The sequence below is a fragment of the Rattus norvegicus genome, chromosome 19 (assembly GCF_036323735.1).
Source record: "Rattus norvegicus strain BN/NHsdMcwi chromosome 19, GRCr8, whole genome shotgun sequence".
Taxonomy (NCBI): Eukaryota; Metazoa; Chordata; class Mammalia; order Rodentia; family Muridae; genus Rattus; species Rattus norvegicus.
The window spans coordinates 41949890-41969717 of record NC_086037.1 but is presented as its reverse complement, the minus strand read 5'-3'; the positions used below and the strand labels follow the sequence as shown (position 1 = coordinate 41969717).

Below are 19828 nucleotides of genomic sequence, written 5' to 3'. Positions count from 1 at the left end.
ACAGATCCTTCCTCTAACTCAGAGAGCCCCCCTCTTCCACAGTTACCTCCCAACTTGCATTCCCAGGGTCTACCACTGGAATTTTAAAAGCTTAGCCATGAGAAGAGCCAATTTACTATTGTTTCGCCTTTAATTTTGTTGGGTTTTCTTCAGTGCTGTTTAAGCATCACAGGGGAGAGAGTCAACTGGGTAAAATGAACAGTTATCAGAATGGTTAAACTCCAAGAAGCATTCTACATTTTACAAATCACTTGTCCATTAGTTTCTAATCTATACGTCATAAGGGCCTATAATGCACACAGAGCGACAGCCTCTGGATTTCACTAAAGGAACACTTGAACTTTTTCTTTGGGCACGCAGAGCCTCAGTGGGTTTTCTCACAAGTCTGTATTCCCTCTACTGCATCCCTGGCTATGACCATGACCCATCCCCAAGCTCAGTCCTAATAATGCCACTCCCTGGGCCAAGCATCTTCAAACCACCACACTCTCCCTCCTTTCCTCTCCTCCATCTCTCTCACATGACCCCCATCTCTCTCACATGCCCCCCATTTCTCTCTCGTGCCTGGTGCACAATCTCTCCATCAATGGTAACCACTCTCCAGTTGCACTCTGACATAGACTAAGAAGATCCATAACCACCAGGCTACAGTTACTTCTACTTCTGGACGTGAGTTCTTTTCTCCCTTTCTTCTCTCTTAAGTGGCCTTCGTGTTGTTTGCCTAGGTTAGATAAGCTGACCTGTGACATGGACTGACGTGCCCTTGATCTCGTTTCCAGTAGCAGAACTCTGCCCACCATGAGGCTCTAGATCTCGGGGGACGGGGGGAGGACAGAGTTTTTGGGTGGAAGGACCCTGGGTTGGTCAATGAGAAGCATCTGAGTGGTTAATGAATTCACTCCGCCTTCCATGGTGAATCCCAGAAAGATGAAATGGCAGGGAAGGAGATAGCAGTGTCTGAGAAGCTCAGCGTGGGGAATGAGAAAACGTAGTCTGTGCTTTTCCTCCTCGCTGGTCTCTTTCTTACGTGCCCGACCCATGCACTGCATTTCAGAATGCTGCCCTGGCCCATCCTTTCCAACTTTACTTACCAGGTTAGTGTTTAAATTATTCTACAGTTCAACTAACGTACATTCCCCATGCATGTGTAACACTGCCTCTTTACCCTGACCCCAACACTTTCCTTTTCTTTGAAGTTCTCTCTTCTTGTCTCTACCTTTCAAATCTCCCCATTCTTTAGGTTATACAAGAGATGCTATGGTACCTGATAAGTTCATAAATTCTTCACAATGTAACAGCCCCACTCTCTAAGCTCCATGGCAATTTTACCTGTGTCTATTAATGTCACTAGTCACGTGACTTAAGAGTTCATATCACTTACTCACTGAACATGTCATGTAAGCAATGTGTAAAGAATCATGTAATTAGATCGACCACTCTCTTTGTTACTTTACTAGTCAGGATACACCAGGCTTTGCTGCATTAACAAAGAAGTCTACTCTCCATGACTCAGCACAACCAAGATTCCTCGCTGTCTTCCATGTGTTCTGCTGACACAGCAGGCAGCTGAGTTGACTCAGAAGCCTGCTCTCGATGCTCCCTTCATAGCTATCCACCCAGTATTAGTCACATACCTGTAGCTGCCACTAAGATAGCCTGTGGCTTTTCCATGTGACTTAAAGAGGGCCATTTGGCACACTGGAAGGACGGGGTTGAGCTGCTAAGACTCTTGATGGTATCATCTTTATTGTGTAGGTGGGAAACTGAGGTTCAAGGAGAATAAGCACTTAAAGCAAGAGCATAAAGCTACTCAAGGAAACAGGAATGTGAAGACTTCCACCCCTGTGGTCAGAGAGGAGAGGAGTGGAGCTGAGTGTACGGCCAGATCAACACTGATGTGAGGACAGGGTTTGCTGTGTTCAAGTGCCAGCCCTGAATTTCTCCAGCTCATGGAGGCTTGACTTTATTCTGTGTCAGCTTCTTCCTCCAAAGATCACCTACAGTTTTTTATGAAGGAATGATTGTAGGTCAGTTATATGTGTGATGTGCGTGCCGAGAACACAGGAACTGGTAGATATTGTCAGTGGCACAATTCACATAAATTTCACTCAGCCCAATGACAACTTTGAAAATATGATTCAGACACTCTGAAGTGACATTTCAGCTGCCCAGGGAAGCACTGGCTATCCTTTCTAATGACCTGATGTTGTCCCAGAGAATGGGATTCTAATGGACTCACAGTTTTTAATATGCATGTCACTAAGAAGGGTGAAGTAGCTTGCATCATGACCCAAATCACAAAAGTTTTTTTTTTTCTAATGTGCATGGGTATTTGGCCTACATATATATGACTGTGTACCGAATGCCCACAGAGGCCAGGCGATGGGTCTGGAGGTTGTGAGTCACCCACCATGTGGGTGCTGAGACTAGAAGTTGGGTCCTATAGAAGAACACCCAGGGTCCTTACCTGAAGAGTCCTCTCTTCAACCTCCAGAACCACAAAATCTTAATATAATTCCAGGGTGGCAGTGTGTCTAGGAGTCTCTAAAAGCACATGAGGAGGAAAAGGAGAATGTCCCTTCTTCTCCATGGGAGGATAGAAATGTCACCTAACCAGAAGTTAAACAGAGTAGGCAAACAACAGAAAGGACTCGGTGTGGGAATGAGCGTGACCTGGTTTATCATGACTACTAAGAGCCACTGTGCGGACCTACTCACACCTCAGCAGCACTGTGTGGGTCGGCATTCTTGCTGTCTTCATTACTATTCTGCTGTGATAAAAATAGCCCCGCAACTCGGAGGAAGGGTTTATTATGGCTTACGGTTCCAGGATAACACAGTCATCATGGTGAGAAAGATGTGGCACCTGCAGGAAGCCACGCTATAGCCACATTCAGGAAGCAGAGAGAACAGATATTAATAAGATTGTTGATATTTTACAGTTAAGGAATGCCAGCATTTATGTTTTGTTGTGTTTGGCTGGCTGGCTGGCTGGCTGGCTGGCTGGCTGGCTGGCTGGCTGGAGTTCGTTTTTTATTTTGGAGTTTTTATCTTAGACAGAATCTTTATATGTAGCACAGGCTGGCTTTGAACTAATGATTCTTCTGTATTGGTTGCCTGATTTCTAAGCTTATAGATGTGTGCTCTGACAACTTAAAGTGCTCTCCCTCTCCATATCCCTGTCCCTCTCCCTCCTCTCCCCACCACTCTATGCCTCTCTTTGTGTATCTGTCTCTCTGTCTCTCTGTGTGTATCTGTCTCTACTTCTCTGTCTGTCTGCCTCTTTCTCTCTCTCTCTCTCTCTCTCTCTCTCTCTCTCTCTCTGTGTGTGTGTGTGTGTGTCTCTGTCTCTGTCTCTGTCTGTCTGTCTGTCTGTCTGTCTGTCTGTCTCTCTCTCTCTCTCTCTCACACTCACACACACACACACACACACACACACACACACACACACACACACACACTGAGCAGGGGAAGGGAAAGAGAGGGAGAGAAAGACTAATTTCCTTAAACCCCATTCCCGTAAGATAAAACGTTACCGATTATAACTGAGTCCTGGAGCACTGAGTTGATTTCCTAAGACTGAAACAAAAGAAAGCCTCCAGTCACAGGGTATGAACTTTCAATGGTTTTCCACTGTATGTAAGAATGATCCACAAGGGAACTGTGGTACTTCTGTGACAGGATGAACCTTGTCTTAGCCATGTGTCTGTGTACCCAGTCCCAGTACAGAACAGAATAGAAAGGGAGTGACATAGCCAGTGCTCTGCTTTCAGAAGCTAAATCTGGCAGCAGTGAGTAGGATGGGGGTCTGTTCTCTGTGGAAGCCTGACAGCACGGAGAGAATTTTAGATGTCCCTGCAGTGATGAGAACAGTCATGAGGTGATCAATGGAGAATCACAATATAAAAAAGGGAGAGGGAGGGAGGGAGGGAGGGAAGGAGGGAGGGAGGCATGAATGAAGGAAGGGAGGAAAGGAGGAGGGAAGGGAGGAAGGAAGGAAGGAAGGGAGGAAGGAAGGAAGGGAGGGAGGAAGGAAGGAAGGAAGGAAGGAAGGAAGGAAGGAAGGAAGGAAGGAAGGAAACAGGTAAGCAAGCAAATGAAACAGAGGAGAACAGAGGAGACAAGAAAGGGCGGGTGAATGGAGCTGACAGTCATGCGCAGGTGGGGAAGGGGGTTAGTTCCTTCGATGAATAAATCGATACATTCACACAGCAAATGTTTCATGATCATCAGCTCTGCCAGGAGCTGTTATAAATACCAAGGGTGTTGTGGTGGGAAGCAAATGAGGACTTGGCTCTCATGGAACTTGTACACTCATTGAAAGATGTGCTGGTAAGGGATCTAGAGAGGAACAGAACTAATTGGAGAGACACGGAGATAGATGACAGCAAGACAGGGAGACTGGGGGTGGGGGACATAAAGAGAAGACAGGGATGGAGATTTCAAGGATTTGACTGCCTGGGTGTAGTGCTAGCAGATATGGGCAGGAGTTGATGCTTCAGGTTCCAAGGCAGTCTATCTTCTCTGGGAAAAATTAGCTTTGTTGAGATCCTTCAAGTGCTTGGATAAGATCCACCTAGATGAGAAGATTATCTAACCACATCTTCAGAGCAATGACTGGATCCGTGTTGATTGAACTAGGCAGCATAGCATTTCGAGGAAAGATGTGTGATAGATGATACCGTTAAGTAACTGGTGGCTCCCATGGAAATGCGGGTTGGTCCTTCCATACTTGAGTAGGCAGATCCCCACTTCAAAGATGGTTGAGGACATTAAGCAACTGGTCTAAGTGTTAAGAAGTGCTCCTGCTGCCATCAGGTCTCCCAGATATGTGCAGAAATCACATGACAGACCAAGATGGCTGGCTTCTACCAGAAGCAACACAAGGTGGTTAACAGGTTTAGATGTGAACCTTACACCCTTGGTGTGGATTCTGAACCTGAGAAGATTAACATTGCTTTGGGGAAGGGGCAAGGAGCACCTTCACTCAACTTGGGTATCAGACAGCCTCTTCTACTAATAGTGGAACCTATAGGGAACTCTGTCTTCCTCACAGTGTTACAGTGAGACTGGCCAGCCTCCCAGCACAGGATGTTCTAAGAGCCATTTTGCTTTTGCTCTCGTTCTGCCAAGAACGTTTATCTCCTCTCCCCTTCATATGTAGGATGACTACCACTCAGCTCCCAGCCTGGCCATCTCCTGAGTGTTTTCTTGTACCTAAATTCTGCTCAATCTTGCAGTTAGAAGTCCTGCCCCCAAACTCTGTGTACTTACCTGGTAATTTTCAACAAGCAATATACTTACATTTGGTTTTATTTTAGACATTTATTTTATCAGCCCCTGTCTTAGAAGAGGAGCCAGGTCACCAACATCCTCAGCGCTCATTCTAAGTCTTGAGCACAAATGTTGTCATATACCCTCAGGAAAACAGTGAATGTGTGAAATCAAGTTTCCGAGCAATGAATCCGTAGGGTGTCCTGAGCAGTGAGCCGGAAATAGAACTGTAGAGCCCCGGCACTGCTCCTGTCTTTCTAAGCCCAAGTCTGCACCTTCCAGGGTTTTGGTTTTGGTGATATGCATGTTCACGTGTGTGTGAATGATGTGGAAGCCTAAAATCAACCACAAGGGTCATGTCTCAGGAGCTATATACCTTGTGTTTTGAAACAAGATTTCTCAGTGAGGTCTAGGGATTGACATTTTTAGGCTAAGCTTGCTGGCCAATAAAACCTAGTGATCCAGCTGTTTGTGCCTCACCAGTGGGTGTCAGAGTGACAAGCACAGGCTACCACACCTGACTTTTTCATATGCCCAGGGAATCCAACCTGGATTGCTTATACAGCAAAAAACACCATCCACTGAGCTCTCTCAGCCCTGGGCCTATCCCATGGAGCCCTTAATCATCCTCAGAATCTGAGTTCTTCTGCATGAACCTCTCTAGTCAGTCCCCTTTCTATGGACTAGAAAAGATCCAGACAGGGATGGAGTATTTTGAACAAGCCTCCCAACCCCAAACAGAAAGCTCTAGCTATTCTTGATCCAGGCAGGACATGCTAACATCTTCTGCTCATAGGAGCCTTTTGAGTGAAAAATCTTCTGATGTGCTCAGCCCATGGGGTCTCCAAAGCCAGCTCCTGAGTCAGGACGCCATCTTTGTACTCAGGCTTCCCCTGCCAAGCTGACAAGGCCTTACAGTAACTGGTAGTTGAGATTGACAATACAGTTGAGCACAGTGCTGTGTAGATGGTTGTCACCCATAGTGAAACCACAGTCCCTATCCGTCTTCTGACTTGACAACCAACAGGCCACCAGATCAGCTTAAAGTGTCCTTTGTGTTACTCAGTATTTCCAGGAGCTCCTCTGCCCTCCTGGGTTCGACTCCCAAATACAAATGGGAATCAGCATTAACTTTAGAGATATCTTCTGATTGCAGCAAAGAACTTTGGGGTGGGACACAAGTCTTTACAAGTCATCCTACAGGAAAATTTCCTCCTTGCATTCTTGCCACTGAGAAAGGGGAGATCTCTGGTTTTACACCCTTCATCTTTTTAAAAACCCTTGGAAGGGTCAGTTGCAAACCTTATGGGACACTCTTGCCATCCAGGCAGATTTGAGGTCAGTCACACAAGGGAGTACTCTGGGGCAGAAGTCTTGTATCTGCCATGCATCAGTTAAGGGAGCTTGGAAAGGTCGATGGGCTATAGCAGTCTAGGGAGGACTTCAGTGACCACTGCTCTAAGACATATGGTTCTCATTCCAGGCATCTTTTCCACAAGTCCTGTGTGGACCCCTGGCTTCTAGACCATCGCACCTGCCCCATGTGCAAGATGAACATTCTTAAGGCCCTAGGGATCCCGGTAAGCACAGCACACAGCCTATAGCCTTGTCGTCTCTGTCTTTTTCCATTGTCCCCAAAGCAGGAAGAAAGACTCTTACCTGGATTTTCCACATCCCCTTGTTGCCATCATCCAACCAACTCTGTGTTTGAACACCCATTCCCTCACCTTTGCTCAGTCTGACCACACGATGCCCACCCTTTGTCTGTGAGTCAAGGAAAGTGCTGCTTATACAGCTAAGGCATCTCTTTGGGGCTGAGCAAGACACAGTGGTCAACTGAACACCATTGGCCTCTTTGGTTACAATCCCTGCCTGTCCTTAAGGAGATCTACATGCCTCAGTTTGGGTGCTTGCTGCCTCTTGATCACCAAGCATTCAGGGGGAGCTTTCTCTCCCTCTCCCCTCAACCACTATCCCATCCAATGGGAGGAGAGGACCAAGAACGCAACTCAAAGCATCTGCTAAACTCATATCTCTGGAGAGTTTGAGCGACGGGAAAGCCACTTGGATCCAACCCTGTGGTGGAACATCTTTTCGATGCCATGTGTTTTCTGACATTCAGTGACTCTCCCTGGGGTCAGAATCCTGCCAGCTGGCTTGATGCTCCAGGGAGAGCTTTTGCCAGGATTAGATCAAGTGAGCACCAGCTGCTGGGTGTCGTCTTCTCTGGGCCTACGAGGACAGGAAATAAGCCAGGCCACCAAATCCAAGAAGTGCACAGGGAGACATAAAGAAACACAGGCTCTGTCTAAAAAGAGCCTCCTAACCGAACCCAGAAACCAGCTCAATCCTGCCCACCCACCCCCACCTTGCTGCCACCTGTCTATTGCCACTCCTCTTATGACAAAGAATAAAGAGAATGGTAATGGTTCAGGAAGTCACTGAAGAACGAGGGCCAGTTCACATATCACAGTGCTCTTGCATGCCGAAGGGCTAATTAGGACTACCAGAGGGCTCTGTTGGACACTGTCCCCGGACCTGCTTTGGCTGGCTTGGCTGCCCTGTGCCAACTGCCTCGGTGGCAGTTGATCCACCAACCACAAGTCTACTGGAGACACTGGAGACACTGGAGCTTTGAGCTAGGTTTTATTCACAGTGTAGTAAATTTTCAGATCAGAGCTGTGCATGCACAGTGCACGCACATGGATGTGGGACATAGGAGGAAATCCACGTCCACCACACCCCGGGGACTGCGCTTTTCACGGTTCTGGCTATAACTGGGTTATTTTAAGGAAGAAGGAAAATGTGTACACACTTTCTTGCAAGTGTGTATGCTTGCACGGATGCAACTGAACGTTTGCGTGAGTGTGTGTGTGTGTGTGTGTGTGTGTGTGTGTATTACATATGACACTGTGTGCTTATGGGTCTTGATTGGGTTCCTCTTCTCTGCCAGTTAAAGAATCCAAAGGCAGAAAATATTTGATGCACAAGAGGTAGCAGCAGAGAAATCTCAAGCAGCACAGACAGAATCAGCTGCTGAAGGAAGGCACTCATTGAGGGTGAAGAAACACACACACGCTGCAGACTCAGAGAAAGGACTCTGTGTACAGCAGAGGGAGCTGGGAAAACCAAACATCCAGTCTCTTGCAGAGAGCTGGAGGTTTTAAAGCTCCTGAAGAGTCTTCCTCCCCTGCTTTAGGATTGGTCAATAGTTTGAAGACAAGAGGGTTGATTGGTCCACAGCTTCTGTGTGATGATGAACTGATCTGGCCATTCCATCAATGGGGGGCTGGTGGGACACAGAAGCCGGCAGGAGGATGTGGCAGGGAAAACCTTTAACCAGACTGAACCAAGTAAACACCACAAGTGGTGACTGGTGAGACACCATCTGCTGGATATTGTCCTCTCTGGGCCAATGAGGACAGGAAACATGCCAGGCCACCAAACCCATGAAGTACACAGGGAGACAACGAGAGGAAAACACCGAAGGAAGAAGCTGGCCATCTTGGAGATTCAGCGTTTATTACCTGGCCACAGCACCTCTCCCTAGCTGTCTGCCTACCAGGGAATCTGTCCTTGCATGCATACATGCATGTGCTCACATGAACGCATCTGTGTGCGCCCTTATGTGCATGCGTGTTTGGCCTGCATGTGTATGTGTATGCTGGCACATGTTGACATGTATGTTGTGTACTTGCATGTATATATCCATCATCATTTTATACTCCCTGAGACCCTGTCTTCATGTCAACTCTGCTCCCTTTGCTCAGAACAGGCATGAAAAAAAAAAAAAAAACCCTTGCTATGTATTTAAAATTTATGCTGAAGGGGTTGGGGATTTAGCTCAGTGGTAGAGCGCTTGCCTAGGAAGCGCAAGGCCCTGGGTTCGGTCCCCAGCTCCAAAAAAAAAAATTATGCTGAATATTGATTCCAGATTTTCCCCCCGTGGAAGTATAATTTCTCCAGAAGCTACTTCTTATTGGATTCCAAATATTGATGTTAATTATTTCTAAGCTAGAAATACTGAGTAGCCCTTTGACTTACTTCCAAACTAAATAACGTTTTAATTGTCAGCAGTTGGACACTCTGGCTGAAAGTCTGATGCCTGATAAGTCTGTTAGGTTTGACCTAACGTACTCGGCTCCCAGAAAAATAAGCACCAGTAGCATCTCTGGGCTTTGCCAAGGATAAGCCAGCCGAAGAACACGGCACAGCCATACTCAGCCCACAGAACAGAATGTCCTCGTGAAGAATGAAGCGCGCACTGTGTGGCTCCTGGAGAAGCATCCAGGCATGTGGCTGCCCTTCTGCTTCCCGGGGCTCTCTTTTGTCCTGGTGAAGACAGATTCAGGATCTGGAAGGAATTCAGGATTCTATCATATGGTTATCAGAGTGACGTGCCTAACATGCACTGGTGCACTGCTGACTAAATCAGCGCAAAGCGGTGTGAATTAGGAAGTGTTTCTCACACCAACACTTCCTTAAGGCAGTTTAAGGAAATGGTCTTAAGTTTTCCCCTATATTCTAAATTAGTTTATTTTAGCTTGGTCTAGTCTAGTCTAGTCTTGTCTTGTTGTCTTCAGACAGATTCTCCATAGGTAACTCACACTGGTCTTAAAGTTGTGATCCTCCTGTCTCAAACTCCCAAGACTCCCTGGGGCTACAGGTCTGCATCACCATACTGCACTAGGGATTTCTTATTTAAGGACCATTGAGAAGAGCACATCTCTGCACACTGACGCCTGTCAGTCCTTCACCTCTGTATCCTTGACTGTGCTGAGTAATTCTGAGGAACTGGAGCCCTTTCAGAGTCTCGAATGCTATCAGTCACAAAATAATACTTACAGATTATACCCCAACTCTCCTTGGAAGAGTATCAACTCATGAATGACTTAGTTGTGATTTTGACTCATTTGCCTGTTCGAATCCAGGAGGTTTAAGCTTACTCTATTTCTTTGCATTTTTGTTATTTTAGCTCAGTACATGTGTACCTGCAGCGGTAATCAATAAATATACATGAATCAAAACCAAGAGCTGGAGACAAGATTGCACATTGTACTTTCCCTGCAATGGGCTAAACGATGAGAACATATCTCATGACAGATGAAACCCTCATAGCAATGCATATTTTCCAATAACATTTTGTCAAAAAATATTATAGGGAGAAGAAAAAGGCATTTTTTTAATTTCTAAGAATTTCATACAGGTTTACAGTGAACTACAATAGAAGGGTTCATTATTTCCAGAAGCTTCCTATCCTTGGCCTATATTGTAGTGCTTCACCTATAGATGTGGCACGGGTGTCCCTTACAGAACAGTAGTTTTCCTGAATCCTCCTCCCAGCTGTTACAGGATCCAGGTTTCAGAGACCAGGAAACGCCTCCTACACCATTGTTCTCCAGATGTGAAGAGGACTCTAACCACCATTGAACAGCAAACCCCATGGAGCCAGTTCAGTCACAAGCTTCTAATTATTGGCCACTGATTTATCCAAGGAGTTTCCCCGTGCTAACTTAATTTCAGTACCTAGACAGTTTGTTAGCAGATAGCTTTGGGTATGGTCTTTAAACAGTATGATTGTGGTTTTTTTTTTCCAAGTGGTAGAAAATTTTCTGGTTCTCTATGGAGATTGAATATAAATTGGAAGGTTCTAGAAGGTTGATTTGTTATCTGTTACTTCCAAGCCAAGGCTGTCAAACCCTCGACTGTTGATCGGTCCACTAAGTATCTCTTGCTCTCTTTTCTCTGAAAAACAGAGCAGAGTTTTTCCCAACCCACAAAGTAAGAACTTTGTTAAGAAATACACTATACCAAAGCTGGGGCATGGAAAAAGAGAGCCACCAATGTCAACAAACCGGGTCACAATTTCAAAGTTGCACGAGCCATTGTTGTATACCCATGCATTGGGCTGTTGGTGTTTGTAAGAATACAATTATTCTGTAGCACTGTCTGCTCCTAGTGAAATCTCTTCTACCCAACGCCCTGCCCTTAAGTGTTTTGTTTAATAAACACCTCTACTTAGCATATCTCAGCTTTGCACAGAATTTTCTAGTTCTTAAAGTATTTTCTCAAACCCTTCTGTCATTGATGCTGGCAAGATTCTGATAATATGCCCAAGTTTTGAGGACAGAAATCTGAGAAGCACATAAAATACTCAAATCTATGTTTACTGAGCATCCAGTCATTGTGGCATGATGTGGAAGCCTAGGAAGCAAAACCAAGGGCCCGTGGATGCTGCTCAATGGGACGCGAGTGAATGTCGCTAGAGAATGGGATGTTGACAAATGACCTCCAAGCCACATGAGGCACCACAGGATCAAAGACCTCTGCCTGGGAGGGAGCCCTCCTTAGAAATGGTGACACCATTGGGACTTTAAGAAAGATAAACAATCACCAGGGGTCAGTTTGAAACCTTAGGATGGAACCTGGAAGATGGTAGGCAAGTGTCATCTGAGCAAAGGGACATTATAAGATGAAACACGGAGTGAAGGGAACCTGTGTGTACTTTCTTTCCAAAGGTTGATGGTGGACTGAGCTGTACAGTGTGTTTTGTCAGGCCAACTCCTATAACCTCTTCCTAGCCCAGAGAGAAGACTCATGCGTCTGTTGTGAAGTTCTACTGTGGTTATGATGATGGCGGATGTGGCTGTTGATGGTGTTGTGACTATAGTTGTTGTTGTTGACATTCTTGTCGTGGTGGTTGATGTAGTGGCTATGGATGTTATTGTAGATGTAGTGTAGGTGTTGTGGTTGTTGCCGATGACGTGGTTCTTGCTGTTGATGTTGTGGTTGTTGGCGTTGTCATTGACGCGCTTGACGATGTTGCTGTTGTTGTAAGTGTTGTGATCGTTGAGGTTGTGACACGGGAGCCTCGGGTTAGAGAGCATAAAGGAAGAAAGAAACCAGCTGGAGATAGAGAGGCCAAGCGTGGGAAGAGGATGTTAATAAGAATGACTGTTCCCGTTCAAACTCAAAATCAACACATTGAGTGAACAGTGAATTAGTCATTCTACAAACTGCCTTCTGACCAGCTGAGTGCTAATATATCGGCTCAGTTTGACAGAGATACCAAAAGCCGAGGGGCAAGAGAACAGAGAAAAGACCTAAGCTGCTTTGAGGAACTCTGGGATGGTTGCAGCTCCCAAATGACAGTTGCAAGAGAAAGTGTGATCCACAAGAGACAAACCACACAGAGCACTGCAGATCTCTGTGTTTCGCACATGCCCGTGAAGTACAAGGCTCTGCTTTTAATGACCTGTGGATCTAACACTGTCACTGTGGTGCTCATTCAATGCAAACCTGGAATGCTCCTCACTTGGATGTGGCTGTCATCCTCTGCAGAATCTGGAAGCAAGAAATCATGGAATTATTATCCATCATGACAAAGAAGTCAACACACAAAGCGAACAAACTGACAGAAACCGAAAACTGCATAGCAAGTTACAGGCAGCCAAGGCTACATGTTGAAGGCAGGAGCCTCTAACAAGAAAAGAGGCAGAAACCGCTGGAAGAGAAAGAGAGGAAAGGATGTGTCTAAGTGCACCATGTTAAATCCTTAGAAATATTTTTCTGCGGTTGATTTTGGCTTACGTTTTTTAAACACAGTCTCACTCTGTGTGTGTGTGTGTGTGTGTGTGTGTGTGTGTGTGTGTGTGTGTGTGTGTGTGTAAGAGGGGGAGAGAGAGAGAGAGGGAGAGAGAGAGAGAGATTACTGTGTAATTCCCAGTAAATAAGATCCTTCTCCGGCCTACTTTCATATCATGTTTGTAAACAATGCTTGAGACTGGTGATAATTAGCAGGCTGCCAGCTCCATCCTGTGTATCCTGTGTGGAAGAATAAACTCCATATAAGAGGAAGTCCCAGTTTTATCATTATAAACAAAGATCAGGTATTCCTCCTAACTAGTTGTTTAAATATAGAGGTTTTGAAACACTTGAATTTAAATCCTTATTCTTATATCTGAAAAGAACTCTCAGGAAGGAAATTTGAGATCATTTCATGGCAATGAAACTACGTGTAAACAGTTCTTAAATAAAGTGGCTGAAAAACAAAACAATAAAGCAATGAGCTTAATTTTAAATTCAGACAAAGTCCTTAGGATGTAGACATCGCACCTCTAAAATGAGGGTGCGTTCTAAGATGGATCCTTCTCTGTTTCCCTCAGCCCAATGCTGACTGCATGGACGACTTGCCCATTGATTTCGAGGGCTCTCTAGGAGGCCCACCAACCAATCAGATCACAGGAGCCAGTGATACAACTGTCAATGAAAGCTCAGTCACTCTGGACCCTGCTGTGCGGACAGTAGGAGCCCTGCAGGTGGTCCAGGACCCAGACCCCGCTCCTCAGGAGGGAGAAGCCATCTTTACAACTAACAGTAAGTACTGTGTTTCAAGGGACAGTCACCAACACAGCTATTGCCGCAAGGGATTGAAGAACAAATTAAGAATATCACTGTGTGGTAGTTGACGTTGTTGATGTGGCAGAATTTACAATTACCTAAGAGACAAGCCTATAGGCAAGCCGGTAAAGAATTATCTAGATTAGGTTAGTCTCTGGGCATACCTGTTAAACACTGTCTACTTTAAGTTAATTGAGATGGGAAGAACCTTTAACTTTGAATGGCATCATGCCATAGGTTTGACTCTTAGACTGAATTCATTGCTCTCTGCTTCCTGGCTGCAGATGCAGTTCAGACAGCTGCCTAAACTCTCTGCCACCATATCTTCCCTGAGGCAGGAGAAGGGCAGCCAGCCTTCTGACGTCAGAGGGCAGGTGGGAGAAACAAGTGGCAGAGATAAGGCCTCCACCCACATTGTTCCTGGGAGGAGCCGTGAGCCTCATGGATACGGCTGTATCTAGGAAGCCGGGCTGATCCGGGTGCAGGTTCCCATTGCTGGGGGACTCGCTTGTATTTATATAAAGATAGAGAGGGGATATGTTCTGTGGAGGTGTGGTGAGGTATAGAGGAAGGGGTGCCTCTGCGGGCCCCTGCTGAGACATCCCCTCCCATGAGGGACCAGCCACACAATGATATAGAATAGAGTTTATTCAGGACATGGGGAGGGGAGTTAAGAGGGTAGTAGGGGAAGAGAAAGGCAGAGAGAGAGAGAGAGAGAGACAGAGAGAGAGAGAGAGAGAGAGACTGGCTGTGATCATGTGGAGAGAATGGGGGAGGGGTGTGGGGAGAGAACAGACAAAGGCGGAAGAGGGTAAGAGAGCAAGAGAACATGGAGGGGGCAAGTCAGGCATACCTGGCTGTTGTCAGGTAACTGGGGCGGGGCTGGGGGCAGGAGCTAAGACAGAATGCTAACAACTTTGCGCTTGGCACATCTTTACCTTAGTGATTTTACTTTATTTCATTAAGAGACGGGATCCTATTATGTTGCCTACGCTGGCCTCAGATATCTGAGATCTCGAATAGCAATCCATTGATCTGCAGAATAGATTAGCACTGCAAGTGCGTGCTAATGTTTCAGACTTCCCTTTAGATGGGTGTTTTAGATGCTTCCCACTCCCTTCTCCCACAAGCATGGTTACTAGGTTCTATGCTGCTCGCTGGTGGTTGTCATAGAAATATTTAAATATCTGTATGGGCACTGGGTTTGAAGCTAAAATCTAAAGCGCCTCCTAGTTAGTCAAATATAGTAAGAGATAAAAAGCCTTAGGAGTTCTAGGAAAATCAGCATACCAGTTAACTGAGTTGGTTCAAAAGGAGAAGAGTGGGTAGATGATGTAGTTTTAAATAAAGTGTATTTCTCTCTTGTGACAGAAGCAACATGTTCACTATGAAAAGGTAGGAAAACAAATTGAATAATCTTGGGTTCTTTTCCCATTGACGTTAAGCTCCTTTTCACAGATTTGCAATTTTCAGACTAAGATGTAAAGTCTGGTATTTTTGTCTGACTAACTCTATAATCTAAACTATCGGAAGACTGAAAGATGAAGGGATTCTTCAAAGAGACCTGAGGTGGGGTCCACAATCCAGAAATGGTCACTTTTATTACTGTGTTCTATTTCCTGTTTCTTTTGACTTCGTGGTGGGGTGTGCTCATGTGACACATGCAAAGGTCACAGAGAGCCAGGATTGGCTCTCCCTTTTCACCATGTGGTTCTGGGGATCAAATGTAGGTGTCAGGCGTGGCAGCAAGCTCTCCGCCACATGAGCCTTGCCATCAGCCCATGGTGCTCACAGGACTTCCACAGAAATCTCGTCAGGGGAATGTAGTAGTGTAGTATCATGTCGGCAGCGTTGACTTATTTCTGACAAAGAAGACTTCTACTTCCAAAAACTTGATTTTTCCTGTAAGGATCTCAGATTGAAGCACTGAGTGGTAGACACTTGAGATTCCTTAAAGGCTGATCTGATCCCCTTATTTTTATAGTGCTGTCACAAACTGATGTCATGGCAGCCATGCATGTGATAAGACTTGTCTAGTACCATAGTGTGAAGATATTAATGGGTATTGCTCGCTTCAGTAACACACATTGTTTAACCAAATACATCTCCAGAATACTTCGTATTCTTTTTAAGTGTAATTGATCTTCAGAATGTGGGGTGTAGTCCTGTGTGTTTGGATTTAGAAGAGCCGAGTTAGAAGTGCTCAGTCATCCCGTGTGAGGAGGGGCCTAGCGTACTGCCCTGTGTGGCAAAACCTCCCAGTAATGCGAAAGAAGAGCCTCGAAGGTTGTTTGTTTGTTTGTTTGTTTGTTTGTATTTGTTTGTTCTGTGGAGTTGTTTGTTTGACTGGTTGGTTGGTTTTGGTTTTCAAGACAGGGTTTCTCTGTGTAGCCCTGGCTGTCTTGGAACTTACTCCGGAGACCAGGCTGGCCTTGAACTCAGAGATCTCCCTGCCTTTGCCTCCAAAGTGCTGGGATTAAAGGCATGAGTCACCACTACCAGTTGTTTTTATTTTTAATCACAATAAGCTTCTAATACTTGCTATAAGAAAACTGCAGACCAGCGGAGTAGACATCTGACCAAGGCTGCAATAAGTTTTCTCTGCAGTATGCAAGTAGGGTCTCGTGGGCTCTCTATTATTGGGGGACTTGCTGTTCTCCTCAGACATCTGGGATCTAACAGACTTAGGGAAGAGCATAGGAGGGTCCGATAGAACTTTGCCAGCCATCCAAAAACATGGAAACCACAGGCATTTGTTTAAAGTCCATAAGAAGAAGAAGAAGAAGAAGAAGAAAAAAGTCGGTCATTCTCCTTGCAATAGGATGATTGTTTGACCAAAGACATAACATCAACTATTGGACTCCTTCATTTGAAAATCTGTGGCATGCTTCTCACAAACCTCAATTAAGGGCAGGCGACAAATGAAAAAGCGTTTATATTTAATGTGGTTAGATACTACTCACGATGAAATATATATAAATACACTGTGGGCTAAAAATCCCTCCAAAACAAAACAGGAAATTATAGTCTGCAGCCATGTGACCCACGACCCCACCACGTAACCCTTGACCCTTGAGTAAAATAGGATCGGAGTAAATAGGTCGAAGCAGGCCATTGTTAGATGTCTGAGCGCAGTGCGGTAAAAGTGTTTAACGTAGGCTTGAAGCAGGGACCTTCCATTCACACTGGGAGGGAAATGCCACGTTTCAGAAGCAAGCTCTGGAAAAAGGGAAATGAAGTGACGGGTAGGGGCAGAGGAGCATGCCTGTGGTCAGAAGATTGACAGGCAGCATGGATGTACTCGGAGAGGCTGACTCACTTCTTAGCGTGAAAATCGAATGTCGCCCACACAGCATTCTCTAGGCCATCTCCCTCACAGCTGTTTTGTTTATTTGGATTTAACAGAGATGGGCAAACAAAATGACACTATAGGCGCCTTAAGGGGAGAATTCTCTGTACAGATTTTCTAGTTTTCTAGTGCCCTCTGCAAACAAATCAGTAAGCAAACAGCCCTGTCGCTAAACGAATGCTCATTCCAGTTCTCGTAACGCTGTGCTCATCTCCTTGATGCTGTCTGACACTTTGGGCTCAGTGTAGAGTGCTGGCTACATGCTTGGGGTTCAGTGTAGAGGGCCACGAGCACGGCCCCAAGTCCAATCCCTAGCACAACAAGCAAAAGAAAGCAGATGAAGACATAACTGCTATAAATCACAAGCAAACAGTCAAACGGAGACCTTGGTATCAAACTATACTCTCCGTCCTGACATCTGCACAAACCAGGGAGTTGCAGACAATAAAGAGCTAGTAGCAGTTCACACATCCGTGGGAACAGGCCCCAGCCAGCGTCCTTTGAAGCCTATTTTGTACAGTTGTTTCAAACAGTCTTGTGAAGTAAATAGTATTCTTATCTTTCTTTAAATTTTGGGAATGTGGAGATCCTGAGAGATGAGTGGAATTGACCAGTGTTCATACACTCGTGACAAGTGTGTCTGGAAAAGCTACTGTCTCTTTACATTCGCTGAGACGATATACAGGGATGGAGTCAGGGAGTGCACCCTGGCTGACTCACTTCCCATTCAATACAGTTATTCACTTCTTGTCACTTCAAATATCCTAAAAGTTCCAAACTTAGCTTAGCCGCCTCCGGCACTGTCGTTCCTACCTCCCTGCCCATCTCCTCGGCAAACAGAGCTGGTGTGCTGTGTGTGCTAGGTCCCATCAGCACCTAGCAGGAAAGTGTAGGCAGATCACCACAAAAGATGGGGAAATCTGGCATTAAAGGACCATCTTCGGCTCCCAGAAAAGGGGGAGAAAGTGAAAGGACGCATTTACAAAGTCAGGAAGAACCTGGCTTGCGGTTGGGGGAGGAGAGGATTCTTCTTTATCTATTCTCAGTGCTCCTGACCGCCTACTTTTTGTCATATTGACCCAGCGGTCCATACCACTTTCTTTTCCTTGATCTCATTTCAAGTCCTGTGAGCGGGTGCTGCTGGCCTGCTGGGGCCAAAACCTTTGCCTCCGGCTCCCAAGCATTGGTTACAGATAGATGGATTGTTTGCTTCCACTGAGGGAAAAGGGTGTCTTAGAAACAAAGGGAAACAAACTTGGCTAAACAATCATCCCCATGTGTTTAGAGACTCCAGAGAGGAGCTGAGGGAGACTGCCGCACCTTCCCAAATCCCTCAGGCTCCATTTGGCATCTCCTCAGGACATTCTGAAACCTTCCTTTTAGTTTTCAAAGGGTTGTTGGCTCCCCAGTTGGTTTCCTTCCTTCCCCTTTGAGCCACTGCAAAGGCCTGTGATGATAATAATGTGCTTCAGAAGGATGCCTAAGGTTTGCAATCCACTCACCAGCCCGCCACAGCCTGCCCGAGCTGGGGAGGACAGAGATAGGCAGAAGCATGCAATCTCAGATGCCCAGTGCAGTCTGAGTGTGAAGCCCCTTGGGCATTACAAAAACGATGTGTGTGAGTGGGTGTGGAGGCTAATGGAACTTAACCAACTAAAGTAAAAGTTGAAATGTCTTTTCTCTGGAAAATGTCATTTCCTATCTTCCCATCAGCCTTGGTCCATTAAATACACAGGACCTGTGAAAACTTCAGGATGTATTTTTATTTCTGTTTTACTGATGATCAAATGTGTGGCATGAGTAGACTGCCCCACCCGCACCTGCCCCTGCCCCTGGATGAGTATCCCAGTAGGCCCAAGCTTGCCAATTAAGAGACTCGAGCCCAAGACAAAAGAAAACTTTTTTCTCTTCTGTGCCCTTGGTTCCAACTCCTGTACCCCACAGGAGACGGATCTGTGGTGATTACTCTCTAGGGTCTCTGTGTCCTGTATACAACCAAGTCGGTTGGTAACCAGTGGCCTCCTGTCCTTTCAGGAGCTCCTCTGGGACACAGTGTAAAAAGGTATGCACATGCCACAGTGCTTGTGGAGGCCGAAGGACCCCAGATGTGTGTGGACTCCTTTTACCTTGCCGGAGGCAGGTCTCGCTGTTAGTTGCTACTTTGCGTGACAGGTTAACTGTCCTATGAACTTCAGGAACTCTGTGTCTCGACTCCCAGCTTCCCATAGGAGCATTAGGATGAATAAGGAGTGCTACCGTGTCCAGCTTCTTACATGAGCTCAACCTCAGATCCTCTCTGTGCACAGCCATTTTACCCACGAAAGTATCTCCCCAACCTTTCCCTCCTGCTCCCTTGCTGCCAACATCTTTTTGAGGAAAAACAAAGACAGGAACATTCACACACACACACACACACACACACACACACACACACACACAATGCCTGGGTATATTAGTAGTCTTTGTCTGTGAATTGCATATGTAGGTGATGTTGACTATGAAATTGCTCATTTAAAAAGATAGCTAAGTCATTTGATGGAGAATACACACACGCACACGCCTGACCCCTCACGTGCATCTTGTATGCACACATGTGTGAATCACTCGTACTTTTCAAGCTGCTCTCGAGAGGAGGAAACCATTGCTGAACACGGGAACTGCAGTATTTAATCTGGTTGTGACTCATCAGCTCGAACCACTGTCACAGGGACCAGTGTGGATCCTGCAGAGGCGAGTGCTTCCCTCTGCAATGGCTCCCTACCTCGGATCCCAGGAAAATGCAACAGACAGCTCTCTGGGGACTTC

The 19828-nt window shown here is 45.9% G+C and overlaps 1 protein-coding gene across 1 annotated transcript in view; it reads left to right on the top strand.

The window, feature by feature from the left end:
• Rnf150 (ring finger protein 150) overlaps positions 1-19828 on the top strand; it is a 220942-nt gene that overhangs the window by 163500 nt on the left and 37614 nt on the right. The window contains exons 5-6 of the mRNA NM_001191093.1: positions 6758-6854; positions 13440-13650. Of these exons, the coding sequence (NP_001178022.1) occupies positions 6758-6854; positions 13440-13650 (308 nt within the window). The remainder of the gene's footprint in view (positions 1-6757; positions 6855-13439; positions 13651-19828) is intronic.